Genomic DNA, 20401 nt, shown 5'->3' on the forward strand with positions numbered 1-20401 from the left:
TATAAATTAATTTATTTTTTGTGTTCCCAGATTCAGAGAGCCATAACTTTTTTTATTTTTCAGTCAAAAAAGCTGTGTAAGGGCTTGTTTTTTGCGGGACGGTTTGTAGTTTTTATTGATATTCATGCTGGCGTGAATGCGACTTTTTGATCAGTTTTTATTCTATATTTTGGGAGGAGTGGTGACCAAAAAATGGTGATTCTGGCATTGTTTTTTACTTCGTTCTTTTGCAGTGGTCACCGTGCGGGAAAAATAACATTATAGTTTTATAGTTGGGGTCGTTACGAACGCGGTGATACCAAATATGTGTACTTTTTTAACGTGTTCATTTTTTTCCTATAACAAAAGACTTATTATAGGGAAAAAAAGCAGTTTTTGTTTATGTAACTTATAACTTTTATTTTTAAACCTTTTATAAAACCTTTTTATTCTTTTTTTCTTTATTTTTTACTTTCTTTACTTGTCCCACTAGGGGACACTCAGACTTGCAGCTCTGATCGCTGCTGGAATAAATTACACTACCTACGTAGTGTAATGCATTCCAACTGTCATTGTGACGTGACAGTCACTCTGACAGGAAGCCTACGACGACCAGTCTCCGGCTGGTCCTCATAGGCTTCTGTACATGGCAGCCCGGAAGCCATTGTCTGGCGTCCGGTTGCGATGGGTACTATCGCCAGCCCCCATGATTTCACGTGGGAGCTGCTGATCTCTGCTAAACTCCTTAAATGCGGCGATTGCATTCGATCGCCGCATCGAAAGTGTTAACAGCCGAATCAGCGGTGGTGGGCCGCTGATCGGCAACAGGGATTGCAGGGCAGACACACTGCACAGTTAACCGCCGCTGCGGTGTAGCGCCGCGCGGCGGTTAACTGTCAAAGTACAGACGTAACTGCACGTCGAGGTGCGCAAAGTTACTGCTCATCTTGACGTGCAGTTACGTCAAGGTGCGGGAAGGGGTTAAAGGATGCATGAAAACTTTATTATTTTGTGTTCATAATTACCTAGGTGACCCCGAACTTGTACTTTTGGTATCCTGCCCAGCCTATTGGTTAAAATTAGGTCTAGAAGTGCCCCCCCCCCCCCCCTCTTGTTTAATCCTGCACCAGTTGTGAAAGGTAACTGCCCTTCATTATTGTTAATAACTGGTTTCATTTGTTGGACCTGCATCCCAGTTTATATCCGAGTAGTTAATGTCCATCATAATAATGACTTTATTATGATTTGCTGCCTCATCTATTTGCTTTATTAGGCAAAGAAGGAGAGTGAGGCAGCACAACCAAATAGAAGAAAAAAGTGATTCTGTTTTTTTCCACATGTAACGTTTCAGCTCAGTGTGAGCCTTTCTCAAGCATCACACTGAGCTGAAACGTTGCATGTGGAAATAAACAGGATCACTTTTTTCATCTATTTGGTTGTGCTGCCTCACTCTCCTTCTTTGCCTTATGTTGAAAAGTCATTGGACTGTGACCCAGGAGGCGTGCTCCCACCTTATTGGGGGGCTCAGTGTTGCTGATCTGTATCTATCTATTTGCTTTATTAGTTGATTCTTTGCTTCCTCCATTTTACTTGTACACTTATAACAAACTCCTATCAGTATTTCATTATTCTTTCTCCCGCCCCGACGGCCCCACCCAAGCTAAAACCGGGGACGGGGAACCCACCGCCCCCCCCCCTCCGCATCGTGCCAAAAGGTCACGCACACAACACAATTATTCCTGCATCTCACCCCCACCACCCATACTTCCTGTAATCCCCCCGCTACACACCGGCAACCCCGTAGGCGAAAGTGAGCCCCCACCCCATACCCCCGGGGACCGAAATACAGCAGGCAATGAAAAAGTAGGAGACAGCGACTCACCGGGCTGCGCAGGTGCTGTGTCCCCACCAGCCAGGGCGAAGGATCCATCCAGACGTCCCTCTTGGTCACCGAACTCCCAGTCGTCCACTTCATCCTGACCAGCCGGCCCAGGACAAGCGCCGCACGCCAGACATCCCCGACCTTCCAATGGAGCGCTCTGGACATGCGCCGATGAACTGGGCCTCTCCGACTGGAGCATCGCCAGCACGGCCCACCGCAAGTCCTTGGTCCCGTCGTCTGGAGGCAGAGGGAGGTCCCAGTTGCACGGGCGCCTGCCCTCCCACCTCCGCTGAGCCAGGCCGGCTTCCAGGATTCCTCTCAGACCGGGCCGTCCTGCTCACGGCAGCCGAGCGAGGGGCCCGGCCTGGAGGGTCCCTCGTGGGGCTCCTTACCCTGCGCCTGGCTCGCGGCATCACTTCCGGGCTCAACCTCTCCGGAGACCGCGTGCGACGTGACCACCGCCGGGGAGGAGAGGACGGCACCGCCCGCGCCCCGGATCCAAACACAGGCGCGTCCTCCGTACTCGCCCCCGAACCAGGGGGCTCCAATTCCTCCTCTCCTCGTCCGCTCACCGCCGAGCTCGGAGCACCTGACAGCGGGCCGGAAAGCCCCAGCCCCTCCGCTAGCCAGGCCATGCCTCTTTCTGCTACTGCCGCCCGGAGCTGGGTAAGTAGTGCATCCATTTTAAAGTCCTGGACAAGCTTCCTGTGCTGCTACAATCTTCCCTGTGCTGTTACTAAAGATGCCGGCGTCCTTCCTCTCTCCTACCCTTAAGTAACCTGACCTCGCCCCACTCACATACGCCCTCTCCTAACCACCCCCCCCCTAACTCCTTAACTCCTTCCCTTCCTAACATCCCTGATCATGGTGGCCTCCCGCCAATGACATTCTGCCGGGTCCAGCCTGCACTTTCTCCCTCCCCTTATTTCCACCCGTAGGGACTCCACATTATCATTTCCCTCAAAGACATCATCACACAGGATGGGTTTTAGGCAGGATTTTACATATAAGCAAACCCCTCCCTCTTTCTTATTAGTATGATCATTTCTAAACAGACTGTAACCCTGCAAATGAAGAGCCCAGTCATATCGATCATCCATTCATGTCTCACTTATCCCCAATATGTCACAATTCTTCTCCTGCAGTATCGACTCTTAATTCCGCAATCTTGTTATTGAGGCTTCTGGCATTACTATACATGCACTTTATATGTTTATTCGTACCATTTTTCTGCTTATTCCGATTAACTGCTCTAACCCATTCTTCTATTCCACCCCCATGTTCATATCTTAGCCCCAGCTCACTATCTATGCTGTCCTCCCCTTCTATACAGTAATTGCCCTCTCCCCATTCCCTAATTTAAACTCGTCCAACCTTCTAGCCATCTTTTCCCCCAACACAGCTACAACCTCCCCATTTATGTGCAGCCCATCCCTACCATAGAGTCTGTAGCCAACAGAGAAGTCGACCCAGTTCTCCAGGAACCCATACACCTCCTTCCTACACCAATTCTCTATCCACTTGTTCAACTCCCTAATTTCCCAGTGTCTTTCTGATGTGGTACAGGTATTTTTTCTGAAAATACTACATTTGAGGTCCTTGCCCTGATCTTCTTTCCCAAGTCCCTGAAATCATGCTTTAGGATCTTCCACCTACCTCTAAATTTGTGCCAATGTGCACCATGACCGCTGGGTCTTTACCAGCCCCTCCCAATAATCTGTTTACCCGATCCACGATATGCCGAACCCGAACACCCTCAAACTGTTCCGTATTACCGGACTTTGTGACAGATTTCCCTATCTGTTCCCCTAATAATTTTCTCCCACTACCAGGACCTGTTTAGCCTTTCCTTTGCTCCTATTCCCCTTCTTTCTGGAGCAGACATTCCCTTGGTTGCTAGAGGAGGTGTCTAGCTACAGCAGGGCTAGCCCTGACCTGACGTCCCCCTCATTCGCCAGCTAGGCAAACTTATTGAGGTGTTCCATATGAGGACTAGTCTCTGTGACACCCTCTCCTTAATTAACTACTTAGTGTAGTATTACTATCTATTCTACAAGCAAGTATATTTAAATTTAGAAAAATGCTCATATTTGCAAATTTTCTCTAAATGTTGGTGTTTTTCACAAAGAAGTGATGAATGTATCAACCAAATTTTACAACTTACATAAAGTACAATGTGTCAAAGTTATCACATAAAGTGACACGTCAGATTTGAAAAATGAGGCTCTGTCAGGAAGATCGAAAGTGGCTGGAGCGGGAAGGGGTTCATTTTTTATTTATTTTTTTAATGACTGTTGACAGAACAGGTTTCATTTTTTGTGCACCATTAATAAATTCTTCACCATGTAACGGTTTGCCATTTACTCGTTGTTTAGATTGTTTTAAATAAGCAGTCTTAACCTGAAACCTTTTTGCCTCATGGGGCTAATTCTCAATAACCGAGAAATAGTGGCACACTTTTAGGCCTTATTTACACAAACGCTGCGCATGTCGGACATGAAAAACTACAGTTTTTCACGTCCGAGGTGCATCCGTGCTCAGCGCTGTGGGACGCGATGTCACACATCCCCCATAGTTGAGAGTCTATGGAGGGATGCGTGATGCGTGAACAGATAGGACATTTCGGCTGTGTGAACGGCCACATTGAATAATATAGGTCCGTGGGACGGCCGCTGTTTTAACGGCCATCCCACAGACGTTTAACACGTTCGTTTAAATAAGCTCTTAGAGTGCAGCTAATGAACTGTTGCATTGTTGGGCCTGGTACTGTATTGTAAACAAATTTAAACTTTGCTTTATTCTACATCAACGCTCTGTGTTGGAACATATTCTAAGCCTAAATGTACATAATTGGCACGGTTTAATGCACTGAACGAAAAGGCATTAAAGGGGAGTTGTTTAAGTTGAGATTATTTCATGCTGTGCTTTTGGAAGTTTTTGATATTCTGCTTTGTTCCTTAAATTATTAAAAGATCTTTCCTGTGTGGTTCTATTTGGTGCCTGCATTGAAGGTGCACTTCTACGTGACAAGTAAGTAATATTATTAAAAACAAATATATGCTAACATTTCCCAATGCCATTTTAGAGAAGCAGTCTGATCATTCTTAGCGCTACAAATTGGAAGCATCACTGCTCTTTAACTATGCCCACAACCGTGTCATTTCCAGGGTAGCTTTTATGGTTTTTTTGCTGCCTATGGTACAGCTTACTCCTGATTATGAGAACCTTAATCCTGTAGGGAATTATGTCAACAGCCCCATCCTCCGTATAGATATTACAAGATCTCCTTTGTTAAAATTCAGGGAAAGCTGGCCAGGAGAGCCCCCAAGATAGGAAATACATGTTCTACTTAAAGCACCTTAAGCTGGGAAAAACTGAAAAGTCAGCTGGAGGCCAAACCTATGTATTTACAATATTTCCCAAAAACTTTTACTTATCTGAATGTTGTCATTTCGAGATTTCTCTATGTACTCTGAGTCACAGCTGAAGCCTGTGCTAGCCATGACATGTCAACGAAGCAGAACTGGCATTAGCCACCTGGCAGGAAGCAATGGAAATAGTTCAAATGTCCAACCCTTCATTTAGCAGTTATAGTACCGTATTTTCCGGACTATAAGGCGCACCGGATTATAAGGCGCACTTTCTATGAGCGCCTTGTAAGCAATCATGTTTCATATATAAGGCGCACTGGATTATAAGGCGCAGCACATTACCGTTAAATAAACCATTGCTCAGACTGCAAGTCAAAATTTATTACACTTTTTAACAATAACTTGCAACTGGTTCAGCTGTAATTGCAAATCAAAACGTTAAGGGTATGTGCACACACACTAATTACGTCCGTAATTGACGGACGTATTTCGGCCGCAAGTCCCGGACCGAACAGTGCAAGGAGCCGGGCTCCTAGCATCATACTTATGTACGACGCTAGGAGTCCCTGCCTCGCTGCAGGACAACTGTCCCGTACTGTAAACATGATTATACTACGGGACAGTTGTCCTGCAGCAAGGCAGGGACTCCTAGCGTCGTACATAAGTATGATGCTAGGAGCCCGGCTCCTTGCACTGTGTTCGGTCCGGGACTTGCGGCCGAAATACGTCCGTCAATTACGGACGTAATTAGTGTGTGTGCACATACCCTTACCGTACTTTTTCAGTTCATTCCTCCACCAGAAATCCATCAAATCCGTCATCTTCAGTGTCGGAGTTGAACAGTTGGGCGATTTCGGCATCAAGCATGGGGTCCTCCTCTTCATTATCCGAGTCGGTTTCGTTGCTGCTGCTAGGCTCTTCAGTGGTGATTCCAGCCTTCCTGAAAGCTCGGATGACACTGGAGACTGATACATTCTTCCAGGCATCCACGATCCACTGGCACATAGTGGCATAACTCGCACGGCGTTGCCTCCCTGTTTTGGTGAATGTGTGGTCACCTTCTGTCATCCAATGCTCCCATGCAGCTCGCAATTTAACTTTAAATGACCTGTTGATGCTGATATCTAGCGGCTGGAGCTCTTTGGTTAATCCACCAGGGATGACAGCAAGCTCCGAATTAGTTTTCTTCACTTGGGCTTTGACAGTATCGGTCAAGTGGGCGCGCATCGAGTCACAGACCAATAGGGATGGGGATTTGTGAAAAAAGCCACCCGGTCTCTTGACGTAGACCTCCCTCAGCCACTCACTCATCTTCTCCTCATCCATCCAGCCCTTTGGGTTAGCCTTAATGATGACACCAGCAGGAAAATTTTCTTTAGGCAAAGTCTTCCTCTTGAAAATTACCATGGGTGGTAGTTTCTGGCCATTAGCCTGACAAGCGAGAACTACAGTGAAAGATGACTTCTCATTTCCTGTGGTACGTATAGATATCGTACTGGTCCCTGTTTTCTCAACAGTACGGTTTACGGGGATATCGAAAGTGAGGGGAACCTCATCCATGTTAATAATGTGTTCTGGCTGGATATTCTTTTCATTTATCTTGGTTATGCAGTAGGTGCGGAAAATGGCCAGCTTCTCTTCATAATCCTTTGGTAATTGCTGGCACACAGTAGTTCTGGTGCGAATGGAGAGATGACGCCTTTGCATGAAACGAAAGCACCATGAAGGACCTCCTCGAAAGTCCTTGATCTCCATGTCACGTGCTAAAGCAGTGGCTTTGAGTCTAATAGAGACAGTGGAGACGCTTCTACATGCGTTTCTCTGTTCCATAACCCACTGTTCTATTTTGTCCTCCAACTGTGGCCACCTTGCTTTGTTTCCTCGGAAACTCAGTTTGGTCTTCTTTACTTGGCGGAGGTCATCTTCTTGTTTTCTCCACTTACGCACCATGGATTCATTAATGTTGAATTCTCTTGCAGCTGCCCTATTTCCATGCTCTACTGCATAACTTATAGCTTTAAGCTTGAAACCTGCATCATAAGCATGTCTCTTAACAGGAGGCATTTTTTGGGGTAGTGGGTATAGTTAACGCTAAAGCAAAGATATATTGCAAGGATCCTACAGAGCTGTAAGTATCACTCAGTGTGGCTCCTGATTACGGTGGCCGTAATGCTCAATCCATTTATGGATACTGTAAAAACCCAAGTGAAGAATAAATTCATAGGCGCACGGGGGGGAGGAGCATGGTGTGTGCTGTGGTATGCCGCCGCCGACCCCTGCCGCCCACGATAGAGGTAAAGGATCCTGTATGAACCCCTCTCTTTACTGTCGGGTTCATATATAAGGCGCACCGGATTATAAGGCGCACTTTCTATTTCTGAGAAATTCTCAACATTTTATGTGCGCCTTATAGTCCGGAAAATACGGTAGTTCCTATCCTACCTACCTAGTGGCTTGTGCCAGTTCTTCTCTATTTGACATGTTTCCATGGCTAACACAGGCTTCAACTGCAGCCTAGTAAAGTACAGTATGTAATCTTTCAAAGGGTGATGTTTAGATAAGTAAAAGTTTGGGGACATGCAGAACTCCATTAGACTGGCCAGAAACTGAATTATCAATTTTTTGCCTGAAGTTTTACATGACATTCTAAAAGGTGCTTATGTTCCAAAACATATTTGGAGGTTAAAGAGAATATGTCACTAGTTTATTAATTCCCTATCTCCTAACTAATCCAATAGGTACTATGATGTTGATATCTACAGTGAGATTTTTTTTCAAAAACTTTTATTATTTGCAAAGTTATGAGCATTTTTCTAAATATGCTAATTTGACTATACTTGTCGAATAGGAGGTGACTCTCTTTTCACTCTGGGCGGTGTAATGTTTTATAAATGACGCTGTCCAATCGTCATACAGCTTCTCCCCCTTTCATGCTTAACAACGCAGCTTGATCATTTTTAGTATACAGCTTCCATTCCCGACAGTGTTTTCAACTGGAGATATCTCTGGTTGTTTCACGGCCAGCGATCTCATCTTTCATATGACACCAGAACCTCTGTTCTAGGTGGTCCACAGCTGGAGATATGGCTGTTTGAATTGATCCCCGTTCCCTCCAGCTTGAGTCTCTCACACTGTGTGAAGCAACTTTATGCTGATAGGACAGAGGCTGTGAGGTAGCTCGACCTCAGGAGAATCGCTGGTGTTGACACTCATTTGTCAAGTATAGCCTCATTTACATATTTGGAAAAAAGGTCATAACTTTTAAAATCATAAACGTTTTGGGACACCGTTTTCACTAGGATTATCAATTATCAGTGTGACAGCACCTATTAGATTAGCTAGGAGATTGGGCATTACTAAACTAGTGACAGATCCTCGTTAAGACTGTTTGTGAAGGATTCTAGACTGACAGAAATTTAAGCTACAGTACTGAAATCAAGGAGGACCTGCCACTTTTTCTGGCATGTCTTTTTTAGTAATTAATTGTATTCCCCATGAAATATCAATTCTGCAGCATCTTTTTTTTTTTTTTTTAGAACTCGTTTTGTTGTTCCTCCAATATTCCTCCTAGACAGTAAGTGTATGTGCACACACAAACTCAAAACGTCTGAAAATACGGAGCTGTTTTCAAGAGAAAACAGCTCTTGATTTTCAGGCGTTTTTGAAGCTGAAAATGAATTTGGAGCTTCTTTTGAGGCTTCTTTTCAGGCGTTTTTTGAGGTATTTTTCATAGTGTTCAATGGAAAAACAGCTTCAAAAAACGCCCCAAGAAGTGACATGCTACTTCTTTTTACAAAGCGTCTTTTTACGCTCCATTTTTTAAAACAGCGGCGTAAAAAGACACCCTGTATGAACTAAATGCTGTTTTTCCCATTGATTTCAATGGGCAGATGTTTGTAGGCGTTCAGCTTCCGTTTTTTCAGGCGTTTTACGAGGCGTAAACGCCCTGAAATACGCCTGAAAACACTGCGTGTGAACATACCCTTATAAATAAATTGACAACAGGGTGTTACCAGTTGTGGGTGTATCCTTACACATACTGACAATGTCCAATAAGTGCTGACAGATAAGGGGAACAGTAGCACACAGTTGTCAATTTATTCAAACATTTCAAATCTGTGATATGGAGGTGGCTGAACCGACCTGAGAAGTCAGATTCTCGTTTACTGGCAAAGTTATTTTATGTTGATGAAGAGGTAAGCACAACTGTCCATGAAATAGGACCTGTTCACATCAGCGCTTGGTTTCCATTTATTGGTTCCGTTGAACCTTTCTGTCGGAAGAACCGATTAACGGAAAGCTGAACGGAAACTATTACTTCCATTTGTATTAATTTCAATAGTAATGCTTCCGTTGAGTAGATTTTCGTTTTGTTTCCATTCCGTAAAGTTTACATTTTTTTCACGGAAACAATAGCATAGTGGACTACATTATTGTTTCCGTGAAAAAAAAAAGGAAACTTTACGGAATGGAAACAAATGGAAACCTACTCAACGGAAGCATTACCGTTGAAATCAATGGCAATGCAAACGAAAGCTATGGTTTCCGTTCGGCTTTCCGTTCATTGGTTCCTCCGATGGAAAGTTTGACCGGAAACCAAACGCTGATGTGGACAGGCCCTTACAATACCTTGATGTGTAAAAGTAGCCTCAGAATCATGTGGTTTTGTTCAGCCAGTTAAACAGCCAACATCAGCATACGATAGTCCTAGGGCTACTGTTCATGCCTATGATCTGTCCTATTCACTTTTATCGAGCAGCTGAGAGATGGCTTTGTAGCTACTCTGCATGCTCCCCAAATTTGCATTCTCTCCAAATGTGTGCTCCCGAAAACCTGGCAGAAAAGATCTAGGAGCATCTGTGCAAGCGTGTCCACCGCTGCACCACCGCATCAGTGGCCATAACCAAGGGCAACAAAAGTAAAAGAAAGGGACATAGGGAGAATATCTACTGAACGATACAAAATAAAGTTATTTACATATATTCATAATTTGACATAAGGGACACATTTAAACAGGATGAGAATACCACTTTAAGCTTTTCAGTCAATATCTGGCTAAAGGGTGGGGGGTGGAGCCATAAAACAATAAGAGTTAATACTCATTTGCTAGATCTCCCGCAGTTCCAGTGCCACCTCTATAGAGCTCCCGATGATGTGCTGTATACCTACATGATCGCTGCAGCCAATAACTGCCACTGTCTCCCACTGCAACGATCAGGTGTGTATACGGGCTTGTCATCGCTGCAGTCATGTCAAGCTGTGGAGAGCACCAGAACGCCGGTGGATCTTACCGATGAGTAATACCTCTTGTTTTTTTGCTACACCCCCCCCCCCCTTCCGTTGGCCAGATTTAAGCTGAAACCGGAAAACCCACCTAATGTTTTATACATCTGAAAAACTAGCACAACTCTTATTCACTTATTTCCATTAACCTTATGACCCATGTTTGTTTCAATGGCAGGTTTGGTGAAGCAGTCAGTGGCCAGCTTGTAATAGGTACATTGGCTTGGCCATCTCCTTGGGTAATTGTTATTGGGTCTTTCTTTTCTACTTGTGGTGCTGGACTCCAGAGCTTGACGGGCGCTCCACGTTTGCTGCAAGCCATTGCAAGAGATGGAATCGTGCCTTTCCTTCAGGTAGCATGGGGCAATAGTACTAATTACTTACATTTTTGTGTAGTGTTCCAATTATGTTTATGATGTCAGTAATTCAAGTCATCAAGGTATTAGCATTCGTTGCAAAGGCAAGTTCCAAAGAGTTTGCTTGTTAATCTATAACTTCCTGTATGATTAAAAATACTATGCACACTGTATATAGCTTAGCATTGGTCACATCCAGATCTAGCTAAAGCTGTGGGTTTTTGTATTAGTCTTATTAACGTTATAACATGTTCTCATTTATGTAAATGTATCAGAAAAACCAGCGATCATAAAGATGTATTAAGAAATGAATATGTACTCCATTTTGAATCTATGGTATGGCTGTCTGCCCCTGGAGTTAAATCCTTAACTTGTGCCAGTTTTATGAAAGTACAGGAAGAAAGGGAAGCTTGATCAAAACTTTGTAACATTTTGCTTGTATAATTGCCGTAAAATACTGTATTGTTAATCCTTAAAGAATTGATTTTGTTCCGTAAATGCTAAGAATAAGGCTTTACTTTATTTATTAAGGTGTTTGGTCATGGAAAAGCTAATGGAGAGCCAACATGGGCTTTGTTGTTGACTGCTGGTATTTGTGAAATTGGAATCTTAATTGCTTCCTTGGACAGCGTTGCACCAATTCTTTCAATGTAAGTATTGTGACATTTTATTAACTGAGTGAAGTGAAAACTATCAATTATTCTAAATAAGTGTCCCATATGTTATATGTATCAGGCAAAAAAGCTTCCTTGTCTGAATCTCTTTAGTTTAACTTCTGCTGCCAGGGGTTCAAACTTATGACCTATACAGACAACAATTTATTTTCTACCTCCATACCCATATATTTGCCGAAAGTAGACACCCAGCACACTCTAAAAATGCAACTGACCACTATAGACTCATGCAATTTTCCATCAAAATGTATTTTTTTTGTAAAAAATGCATGTTATTGGCCATCCGTATGACTCAAGCAGAGCCTTAGACAAAGAAGTCTTGCTAAAAATAGAAGTTTAGAATTCATACATGCCACTTATGCCTATCTCTACACTTAATATATAACTTTTATTTCTCACTATTAACCCCTTGAAGTCAAAGCCATTTTTTGTTTTTATCGTTTTTAACTACCCACCTTCCAAGAGCCATAACTAATTTTATTTTTATTTGGATTGGTGTGAGGGCTTATTTTTTTGCGGGAGTCGTTGTATTTTCTATTGACACTATTTAAAGTACCATATAATGTACTGGGAAACTGAAAAAAAAATCTTTGTGGGGTGGACTTGGAAAAAAACTTTGATTCTTCCCTTTTTATTTTAGGTTTAGCTTTTACGTCTTTCACCATGCAGTAAAAACGCCAACATATCTTTATTCTGCTGGTCAATATGATTACGGCAATATCAAATTTCTTTCGTTTTTTATTTGCATTTTTTGCAGAATATATTAATGTAACATATGAAAAACACATAGAAATGACAACGCGTATAGTATCATAATCATAGTGGTGACAGTACATTCCATTGAATGAGGCACTCATGTTAGTTGTTATGTTATGTACTGACATTTCTTCCCAGGTTCTCAGCCCAGGGCTATAAAACTGTATTAAACGTCAACCAATTTTGCAACAATAATCTCTTTGCCACCATTAGGATGATATGAACTATTGAGGGTACTTTCCTTAGAGTGGCAGTGGAATCCTCATCAGGGGTCTCACCTGGTGAAATAACATATAGTTTTTTTTTTATGATTTACTATTTTTACAAAGAAAGACAGTTAAACTGCCTGTTATTGCAAAAGCGAAATCAGAATACCGGTTGATAGACAAGGAGAAAAATATAAGAGATGCTATAGCTCTTGACTATCTAACTCCATCAAATAGAACTCCTACATATGTCACTTTCTAAGTTTTCTAAGTTTGTGAATTTATAAAATGAGGGATACATTTGTGAGTGCCAGCACAAAGCAGACCTTTATCATAATAAACTATTGTAATTGCTAAACAACAGTAAAGATTTATATGACACATGTTTCCAGCCCTAACCCTTTGGGACACGGCCAGTTCTTGTTTTTTCGGTTTCGTTTTTCCATCCTCACGTTCCAAGAGCCATAATTTTTTTTTTTCCCATCAACATAGCCGTATGAGAGCATGTCTTTAATAGCACCACTTAATGTACCATAATGTACTGGGAAAAGAAAATAAATCTTTGTGGGGTTGAATGGGAAAAATACTGTGTTTTTGTTTTTTTATAGAATTCACCGCTCCACTTGTTTTTAGTCACCATATTCTGAGATTCATGAGCAACTTCTTTAAGATTAGGCCACACCTCTAACTCCACCTAATCCCTGTCTCTGTTCGCATTGTGCCCCCACACAGTAATACTGCCCTCCTTTGGGTAACAAACCGTAATAGTGCTCCTTTGTCCCCCACAAACTTCCATAGTTCCCTCTTTTGTATGGCACACAAGACTAGTGTCCCCACACATTGACTATACTTTCTTATAGTGCCCCCACACACCGTATCATTCACCTATAGTGCCGCCCCCACATAGTATTGTCCCCCACACTATTATGCCCTCAAGATCGCCCCCACACAGTATTATGACCCCAGAGTGCCTACACACAGTATCATGCCCCTATAGTGCCTCATGTCCCCGTGGTGCTCCCACACAGTATTCTGCCTTTGTAGTGCCCCCACACAGTATCATGCCCCCCCATAGTGTCCTTACGCAGTATGGTGCCCCCACAGAGTATCATGCCCACATAGAGCCAATCAACACAGAAGTATGCCCAAATAGTGCCACCCAGTATAGTTCGGCCACACACTGTATCATGCCTAAATAGTGCTCCCCCCACATAGTATCATGCCCCGATAGTGCCTCTCCACATCATATATTGCCCCTATAATGCCTCCTCACCCATACTATAATGCCCCTCATAGTACTCCCACACAGTATCATTCCCCAATAGTGCTTCTACACAGTATAATGCCCCATAGTGCCCCCACAAATTGTATAATAACCCCTTATCGCTTCCCATAAAGTATAATGCCCCTATAGTGACCCCACACCATGTAATGCCCCCATAGTACCTCTCTACACAGTATGATGCTGGAGCAGGAAGCTTGGATTCCTGCTCCAGTATTGTATTCAACTGTATTTGTGTCCTGAGGGCGTGCAGATACTGTTGAAACCGGGACTGTGGGACACCTTCTGTAGTACCTCTGCCCAAATGGATTCAATTAAATGTTATAGAGGGTGACTTGAGATAAGGAGGATGGTATAAGTTGGATAGTAGAAAAAAATATATATGATGAAATTTTTTTAGAAAATAGGTATGTCATTTTAGAGGTTATTATCTTGGATTATGATGAATTGGGGGAGGGTTTGATAGTTTATATAACTTTTAGGTAGTCCACAGAGGGGTACTGATGCCCACCTTCAATTTCTAAATAACTTTGAATGAGTGAGGTCTCAGAGTATGGAATTTATAAATAATGATAAAATATGTGTGGTTATAGATGGGGCTCACTAATATTGTAGTAAATATAGGGCTGTTTCGCGTTGTGTATCACTTTTGGCAGGAGGTGTGGTTGTGGAGAGGGTTCAAATTATGACTCCCTTCCGGTGTGAGAAGGGAGACATGGGATCGTAGATATAGTGGTTTCAGGTTGTGTTAATTCCTGTGGGAGGAGTTATGCTAGAGGCTGAATCGCAACATAGAGGGGTTGCAGATTTACATCACTCCCGGTTAGGGGAGGCGGGAATAAGGGGGGAAGTGGGTATTTAAACGTGCTAGTATATGACCACCGATGATTCCTGATGAAAGGGGATGCCCCGATACACGTGGTTTGTTTGGCCATTTTATATTTGTTTTTATATGCAAATGTACTTAAAATCACACTTTTACTACGGTTGATGTTTCTACCTGCTGCATTACTGAAAGAGTGACCAAGGGAGCGATATTTAAAGTGAACGAGGATCAGAGGGGAGCTAGGTGCCTGGCTCTCCTCACACATGGGAGTACTACTCCATTTGCATGCGAATTTGACTGCATTGTATTGAACTTCAATACAGCCACTCTCCAAAGTCTTTTTTTTATATTTTTGCATTGTTTATATGGAACCTGATAACGAAGGACTCCGGCAGGATTGCAGCGGCTTGAAAAGAAGTTTATTTTTGCCTGCTTTGGATTATTTGTGGGTGGTAACTTAAAAATATACTACTTTTATATAAAAAAAAACTATATATATTGTTGCGGCTGGTATCTTTGCACTTCTTCCTTTTTTCTGTTTATTCTATTGCAAAAAACAATGTAGGAATGACCGTTTTTTCCAATTTCACTACACAAAGAATTTTTTTCAGTTTCCCAGTACGCTATGTGGTACTTTAAATAGTTCCAATAGAAACTACAACTCCTCCCACAAAAAACAAGCCTTCACACCACCCCATTGATGGATAAATAAAAAAACGTATGGCTCTTGGAAGGCAGGAAATGAAAAATGGATATTAAAAATGGATATAAAAAAAAATGGATATCATTCGATATTAATTTTTCTGTGAATAACTTTGCTAACTTGATTTCATTTTTACATTTCCTATTGAGAGCTTTGTATGTCTGGAATGCTTCTGCTGAGCTCTCAGCCTTCAATGTTTTGAATGTTTTTTGTTTTTGTCTTATATTCAGCACTCGCCTATTCATCCATGTTGGTCTCCTTTTATTTCTAAAGCAGAAAATTACCACAGCAGTGGACCACAAGTGGGTGCACGCCTCAATAGGACCGGATCCGCGGTCCCAAATATCAGATAGACAGAATAGACGAGAGCTGACATATGTTGGAAGTGCTGTCTCCTCGTCTATTTTGGCCATCAATCGCGTCACAAGGAGTCCCCCATTCCTCAGATTTGATCGCGGCATTCAAGGGGTTAACAGCTGAGAGAAGAGGTTTCTCTTCTCTCCGCCATTAGAGTGGGGCTGCGGCTGTGTATTACAGCCGTTGCCCTGCTCCTGATCGCGCGGACACACTGGGTGCCATGCAGGACAAGAATGCTCGACCTAATGCGGCAAGCACCGACCGCTGAGAATGAGTATTCTCGACCTGTGTCTTCAACCAGTTAGAGGGATTGAAAGAGGCTTGGATGTCTTTTTGAAAGTAATAATATTACAAGTTATGAGTATTAGATTACTGTAGATGGGTTGTTGATCCAAGGATTTATTCTGATTACCATATTTGGAGTCCAAAAAGGAGTTTTTTTTCCTTAAGATGGGGAAAATTGCAGTCTTCGTCATGGTTTAATTTTTTTGCCTTCCTCTGGCTCAACATTGCAGGAAACCAGGTTGAACTGGATGGACTTCCGTCTTTTTCAATCTATGTTACTAAAACATTTGTACGTTTTTGTATGCAATACCTTGCAAAATTATTCACTCCTCTAAAAAGTCAACACTTTTGACCTTTTTAGAAATGACACTTATCCAGATAGTTTCGGGTAGAATTCTTTTAATAGCCAAACAGTTTGCAAGTGCTTAACCCCTTAAGGAGGCATCTACTTTGGGCCTTGAGAACATAATGTTTTCGTTTTTTCATCACGGCATTCCACGAGTCATAAATTTTTAATGTGTCTGTCATTGTAGCCAAATGAGGGCTTCATTTTTGTGGATGAAAGGCACCATTTTGGGGTTTCATATAATGTATTATATTGCAGTAATGTAAAAAAACAAAACACACAATTCCGCCTTTGTTTTATAGGTTTTAGTTTTTACATCATTAACTGTGCGGTATAAATGACATGTCTCCGGTATTTTTGCAGGTCGTTATGATTTTAGCAATATAACATGTATAAATTGTATAGTTTGAAAAAAAATTGTTTTTACGTTATTTAATTTACAGTTGTCGAAGCATCATGATGGCTTTTGTTTTTCAGGTTTTCTTTGATACCATTTTGAGTTACACAGAGCTAATTGATTAACTTTTTAGCCTTGTTTATTTCATGCCATAATCATTATGATTGCGATTCAAGTATGTGTACTTTAAAAATATATATATTTTTCCATAATTAAGAATTTTGTAAAGGAAAACTTTATTTTACCCTTTGGATTTGTTTTTATATTCTGAACATTTTATTTTAATTTTTTAATTTTTTTTTTTAAATATTTTAAATTGTAGGTGCCTGGTGCTAAATACTTAGGGACAACGCCGTAAATGTATGGCAAGGGGTTAAGGGCAACTGTTTTTCAAAAACCAACATTCCTTATGCATTTCTGTTTTGCTGCAGTTTTCCTCATTAAAGACTATAAAGAAAAAAAGCAGTGTTACAAAGCACACGTAACAACAATGATTCATTGAAGTATAAAAGCGATTTTTCATAGATGCAGTACTGAGTACATTTTCCTAGAACCGTTTATTAAAAAAAAAAGTGCTTTTTTTTAATTCTGAATTTGTCAGTGATTTTTGTGGTGCAATACTGATACACCACTACCAACCTCAACACTACCTGTAAATGTGAACTTAGACCCCATGCACACAGTGTAAAATTTCAAGGGTATCTTAGTCAGTGTCTTCTAAAATGAAAATAATAGCTAGGGGGTACACTATAAACATTATTTTATAGCACAACTTAATACTTTAATAGCAGTTATTTTTTTATCAGCTATAGCATTCTTTTTATCAGGTATGGCGTTTCTTTGTAAACTGTTGTGAAGTAGCATTGCTTTAAGACCCTTTCACAAGGGGTAAGTGATCAGGCCAATGAGTGTTTGTACGAATGTTCATTCCCTAGCAATGCCCTGTTTAGACAGGGCATCAATCAGACAACAAACGAGAGAACGCTCATTCGTCGGCTGACCACATCTTTTATAGGGCAAGAAAAATGGTCGTTTGTCAGCAGCACGTCTATTCAAGTACACATGGGATGTGCTGTCAATATGCAAAATGTTTGGGGACGAACAATCATACTAAAGATTGTTCGTCTGCATGCTTGTGATCATTGTTTCGATTAAATTGAGCAAACGAGTGCCTATAATTATATATAGATGTCCTTCAATCATGCTGCTTCCTGGCAGATGTTCACAGTTACCTCCAAATTAAGAAATCTGCTGCTAGAAATCTCTTTTGTTCCCTGCTAAACTACAAAGCAGAATTCAGATCTCCGAGAGCTCAATCAGACAAACGAGTTTAACGTCTGGGTGTTGTCCGAGTGTAGAACGGACAGCACTCTGACTGAACACTGACCCATTATAGTTAATGGGCCAATTCAGAAGTACGTTTTATTTTGCAGACCATCTGTCCGTGATTAAAAAAATCGCAGCACACTCTATCTTTGCCCGTTTTTCATGCTGGAATGGCCCATAGTAGTCAATGGTTCTGCGTGATAAACCGAGGCCATGCAGATGTCATAATTTCCTATTTGGGGTACATTAGTTCTATGTAGCTCAAAATGGTACCATTGAAAACCTGAAAAACAAAAGCCATCATGATGCTTTGACAAATGTAAATGAAATAATGTAAAAACATTTATTTTTAAACTATATAAATGTTATAGTGCCGAAATCATAACGACCTGCAAAAATATAGGAGATGTTACATTTATACCGCACAGTTAATACTGTAAAAATGAAAACCTATAAAACAAAGGCGGAATTGTTGTTTTTTTGACGTTTCTCTAATATAGATTATATGTACTCAAAATAGTGCCATTAACCCACAAAAATCAAGCCCTCATTTGGTTACAATGACCGACACATTAAAAAGTTATGACTCGTGGAACGCCGTGATGAAAAAACTAAAACATCATGTTCTCAAGGCCCAAAATAGATGCCTCTTTTTAAGGGGTTAAACACTTGTGATTTGGACTGCATCGTATAAACTGGATTTTTCAACGCAATATCATGACTGGCCACATTTGACAAATTGAGAGTTTGGGGGTTTGACAATTTACTTACATTAAAGTGTAATTACCGTTTGACAAACTTCTGACATGTCATAGTGACATGTCAGAAGTTTGGATTGGTGGTGGTTCGAGCACTGAGACCCCACCAATCGCTAATATGAAGCAGCTGAAGCACCCGCGTGAGCACTCAGCCGCTTCGTGTCCAGCTTTTTCTGGAAAGCCGATGTATCGAAGTACGGGCTCATAGACTTTCTATTGAGTCCGTACACCAATACATTTATTTCCGGAAAAAGCCGAACAGACCCGAAACGGCTGAGCGCTCACACGAGTGCTTCAGCTGCTTCGTTCTAGCGATTGGTGGTGGTCTCTGTGCTCGAACACCCACCAATCCAAACTTCTGACATGTCAGCGGTTTGTCAAACATTTAGCTACACTTTAAGAGTAAACTGGTTAAGTAGGGAGACATGGAAGACTGGGTGAAACTTTATGGCATCTGGAGACTCTAGTCGAAGAGCAACTGTACTGACGTGTCAAAATTTTAAAGGGACCTACAAATCTTTTACATAGTTTAGCGGTAGGCAGACTCACTTTTAGATTTCTTGTAGAGAGCCAGACCTTGTCGCCAACCTTAAACACTGGTGCAGCTTTACAATGCTTGTCTGCAGTCTTTTTATAAGTGTCCTGGGCATGATGTAATGTCTCTCTTAGTATTTTGAGGTTATCTTGTTTCAACATATATAGAAAAAGATGTGGTTATAACTAAACCATACCTGAAAAACCCAAAAATGCAATGTAAATATAGCACGGTGCCATTTCTGATAAAGATTATTAAAAACAAGAAAAAAAAAATAGTCCAGAAATATAACTAGGCACTCTTGGATTAAATAGAAATTTATCAAAATACTTTATTTTAAACTCCAGATAATACCGAGAATATAAATATATACACACAAAGATTTAAAAAGAATCTCCTGGCCAGGAAAAGATCACATACAAATGGAACTCCTATACATAAGCCAAGTCCCCTAATGGATAAATAACATTCATTATATATATATTTCTTTGATAGAATTTTAAGAAGAAAGAAATTCAATAGAACCGCTGGGTTATGTTCACACTTGCGGTTTTCAACCATATATATTGTTTTATCCTGAGAGTGGCCAAAGTTCCTATTTTAAATGGTTGGTAATGATTTTTTGAAGAGAATCTTTTTACATAATATAGTTCTCATCACAGGAAGATAGCCCTCATATATTAAGGGGACAAATTTTTGCATCGTGTTTTTTTCTCCTCTCTTTCTATGATCAGATCCTTGATTTTATAGGGATCTTATAGGAGTTGGTAGTCTATTCATAGACTCTTGGGTCAATATGTAGCCCTTTCGGTCTTTAAACTTAGAAAAGGGCACTTTTATTGCTCATGCAGGTTTTTACCACCAAACATCCAGCGAGCACCAGGAAACCGTGCGTAGGGGCAGCCAGCCCGACAGGTGGAATAGAGGACCTTCACCAGGTTAGTACCCACTTATATGGCTATGTACTTCGTTTAAAGCTTCCAAGCCTCCACCGTCACATCAAATGATGCTCTCCTTTTCAATATACCTGGGCACTCCACATTGCACTCCGAGACACGGGATCTGAAAGAGCAAGACCA

The 20401-nt window shown here is 41.5% G+C and overlaps 1 protein-coding gene across 1 annotated transcript in view; it reads left to right on the forward strand.

Annotated features, from left to right (window-relative positions):
• The window catches only part of SLC12A7 (solute carrier family 12 member 7), a 352177-nt gene that overhangs the window by 209144 nt on the left and 122632 nt on the right, over window positions 1–20401 (forward strand). The window contains exons 11-13 of the mRNA XM_075826873.1: window positions 4834–4891; window positions 10694–10868; window positions 11403–11521. Coding sequence (XP_075682988.1) covers window positions 4834–4891; window positions 10694–10868; window positions 11403–11521 — 352 coding nt within the window. The remainder of the gene's footprint in view (window positions 1–4833; window positions 4892–10693; window positions 10869–11402; window positions 11522–20401) is intronic.

This window comes from Rhinoderma darwinii, chromosome 5 (assembly GCF_050947455.1).
Source record: "Rhinoderma darwinii isolate aRhiDar2 chromosome 5, aRhiDar2.hap1, whole genome shotgun sequence".
NCBI classification, from domain to species: domain Eukaryota; kingdom Metazoa; phylum Chordata; class Amphibia; order Anura; family Rhinodermatidae; genus Rhinoderma; species Rhinoderma darwinii.